This window comes from Lathyrus oleraceus, chromosome 6 (genome assembly GCF_024323335.1).
Source record: "Lathyrus oleraceus cultivar Zhongwan6 chromosome 6, CAAS_Psat_ZW6_1.0, whole genome shotgun sequence".
Taxonomy (NCBI): Eukaryota; Viridiplantae; Streptophyta; class Magnoliopsida; order Fabales; family Fabaceae; genus Lathyrus; species Lathyrus oleraceus.
In genome coordinates this window covers 355,791,544-355,794,663 of record NC_066584.1, presented here as the reverse complement: position 1 = coordinate 355,794,663, position 3,120 = coordinate 355,791,544, and the positions used below count along the sequence as shown (strand labels likewise).

The following is a 3,120-nucleotide window of genomic DNA, read 5'->3' as shown; positions in this document are numbered from 1 at the left end:
TAGGTTAGAGTGACAAGATGGGGTGCAATCAAGAGTTGCCCCAAATCAAAATGTAACCACATGAATCATGCCATTAAAATTCACAAAAAAAGCTCACAAAAAGCAACCAAGTGTAGGAGGCCTAAACCTCTTGTCAAACACATGCATCAAAAGGGTATCAAAATTCAAAGTCAGGGGGCAAGGATCCACACATCAAGACATGACATACATACTAAAACATGTGCCCACATGCAAAACCTAACGATACCCACTCTTCCAAATTCACCCATAATACCTCATACATTCAGAAATTTCAGGTTGAAAGTATAAAGTAGTGGAAATAGGGCATACCTGATTGGGGAGGATCGATTGAAATTGAATTGCACCGTTGGCTTTGCAGAACAATCTTAGGGTTTATATGAGAGGGAATTGGTTCTTTGCAGATGAGTTCCCTTCAGTCTCTGGAGGTTGCTCTGAATTAGTTAGAATCTCTCTAGGGTTTTTCCACTGAATTTTTTTTAGAATTTATAACCTGATTTTCATGGCTTTGTGGGCTCAAATGAGAGAGGTCCAAGTCCAAGATTTTTCTGTTATATTTTATTTATTTATTTATTTATTTCGTTTTTTTTTCTTTTCGGTTTTTTCAAATCGCGTGGGCTTCGCCTAGCGAGCATGACAGTTCAAGAAATATCTCTGAGCGTAGGTGATTCCGGTGGCTTTTCTTGGGACTCGCTAGGCGACCCATTCTGCTCGCCTAGCGAGCATGACAGCTCATGAACAAACTTTTGCTCCTTCAAGATTAACGTTTTGACTGATGAATAGACCCCATTTGAACATGTTGGAAGTATCTCAAGCCATTCCCTTGTGTTGACTGATCACCCAGATAGGACCCACAAAGTGTCTTGGATGATATTCAAGCTTCTTGGATCTAATTCCGATTGACATGATGAAATGCAATATGAAATGTTAAATGATCTAAAAATGAATGCATGAATGAGGGGGGCAAATTTTGAGGTATTACACTAGACCCAGGGAGTTTCAACATTGCATGTATCATAAGTTAATTGCAGATTCCTGGAGCTTTATGCAATTTATGGGCAATTATAAGTTTCATTACCAAGACAAATCGCCATACCATTAAAGATTGGTTATCATTTCGATTGCAGAAGCGCACAAATGAAGCTAAAAGATTACTCTACTCCAGGCGACTTTTCCAACAATTTTTGGTTGATGGGTATACAATGATGGAGTCAGAATGTCTTAATTGGTTGAGTAAGAATCAATCTAAATTAAGAGTTGGCAAATATCAAAATTTGCAGGAGTAATATGGCATTGCTCAGAACGACCAAAGGATCAAAGGAGGAAAGTGGGTCGTGTTGTCATCTACTTTTATGGGAATCAAGAGATATATGGACCAACTTTATTTTGATGGTATGGCTATTTCAAGTAAGTTAGGATTTCCTGATTTATTTTTAACATTTACCTGCAACCCTACTTGGCCTGAGATTACACGATTATTGTCCCCCAAGAATTTGAAGGCACATGATCTCCCTGATATTATTTCTAAACTCTTCAAAATCAAATTTGTTGAACTCATGAATGATATAACAAAACAACATGTACTTGGAAAGGTTTTGGCTTGTAGGTCTTCTACCTTCAAATAAAACTTTCAAATACTTCATGATTATATTTTTAATATTTCTATGAATCTTCCTTTATGTTTCAGTTATGTATACGATTAAGTTTCAAACAAAAGGTATGTCACATGCTCACATTTTTATATTTTTGCATCCTCAAAGTAAATATTCAACACCTTCTGACATATACAACATTATTTGTGATGAGATTCCAGACCCTCAACTTCATCCAACTTTGTACAACTTAGTTAAGGAACATATGATCCATGGTGCATGCAGTCTATCACGGTTATCATCTCCATGTATGAAAAATAGAAAATTCTCAAAATACTTTCCCAAGAAATTCGTTGAGGATACAATTATTGATGTTGATGGTTATCCACTATACAGAAGAAGATCCAAGCACACATTATTCACAAAAATGGTATTCAATTGGACAATCGGTATGCCATGCCATATAATACAAGGTTGCTATTGAAATACCAAGCTCATATAAATATGGAATGGTGCAACCAAAGTACCTCAATCAAATATATTTTCAAGTATATTCACAAATGGTGTGATAGAATTACTGCAAGCGTAATTAGTTCTAAAGGAGCATCATCGCATGATACTTACCATGTTAATGAGGCCAAACAATATCTATATTGTAGATATGTTTCTCCAAGTGAAGCATATTGGAGATTTTTTTCTTACAAGATTCATGGAAGGAAGACAGTTGTCAAACATATGTTTTTCCATCTTATTGGTGATAAAGTTGTGTACTACTTAGATTTTGACCGAATGGAAAATGTTTTAGAAAAAGAAAATGTTACTGAATCTATGTTCACTTGTTGGTTAGTTACAAATGGGAAATATGAAGAGGCCAAAGAATTAACATATGATCAATTTGCCACCAAGTTTGTTTATGAAAAGAGAAAAATAATATGGAAGCCGCAAAAGAGAGGCTTTACCTCCGCCTGATTTAACTATTGTTAAGGGACCTACAACTTATGAGAAAATCGTAAAGATTGGTGAAACTCAATATGATTCTTTTAGGGAAGCCTGCCTTGCAATAAGGTTCCTTAAAGATGATAGAGAATACATTGGGGATATTAAAGAAGCGAGTCAATAGGGTTTAAGACATTTCCTTAGAAAGCTTTTTATTGTTATCCTTCTGTCACACAAAGATAACTGACAAACAATTCAGGTCTGGAGCTCCAGTCATAACAATTTTGTTGTTATTTTTTCCATTCTATTTTATGACTCTTTTAACAAGTTTCGCACAAAGTTGATTCCTCTTTCATTTGTGACAATGTTATATCACTTTCATTTAATATTTATGTAATACTTAATTTGTTGCTTCCTCAACTTGTCGCTTCCTCATTTCTTGCAGCCTTGATTTTGAGTCAATCAAAATTACAAAATTTAACACTGGTTGCAATTGAAACACTACTTCAAGCAAACCGAAAAAGCATTAACGAATTCAAAACAATTCCATATACAAGTGGATATGTTCTTCAAC

At 35.1% G+C, this 3,120-nt stretch overlaps 1 protein-coding gene across 1 annotated transcript; it reads left to right on the top strand.

Annotated features, from left to right (window-relative positions):
* Nucleotides 1-1,412: 1,412 nt before the first annotated feature.
* Nucleotides 1,413-2,579, top strand: LOC127095612 (uncharacterized). The gene is made up of 4 exons (XM_051034282.1): nt 1,413-1,610; nt 1,706-1,735; nt 2,007-2,059; nt 2,183-2,579. The coding sequence occupies exons 1-4, from the start codon at nt 1,413-1,415 to the stop codon at nt 2,577-2,579; spliced, it is 678 nt and encodes a 225-aa protein (XP_050890239.1).
* Nucleotides 2,580-3,120: the final 541 nt, after the last annotated feature.

Coding starts and splice junctions, on each gene's coding strand:
- LOC127095612 (XM_051034282.1), top strand. CDS start 1,413: ATGGCTATTTCAAGTAAGTTAGGATTTCCTGATTTATTTTTAACATTT. Junction 1,736..2,006: donor GATTAAGTTTCAAACAAAAG/GTATGTCACATG, acceptor TCCACTATACAG/AAGAAGATCCAAGCACACAT. Junction 2,060..2,182: donor GGTATTCAATTGGACAATCG/GTATGCCATGCC, acceptor ATGGTGTGATAG/AATTACTGCAAGCGTAATTA.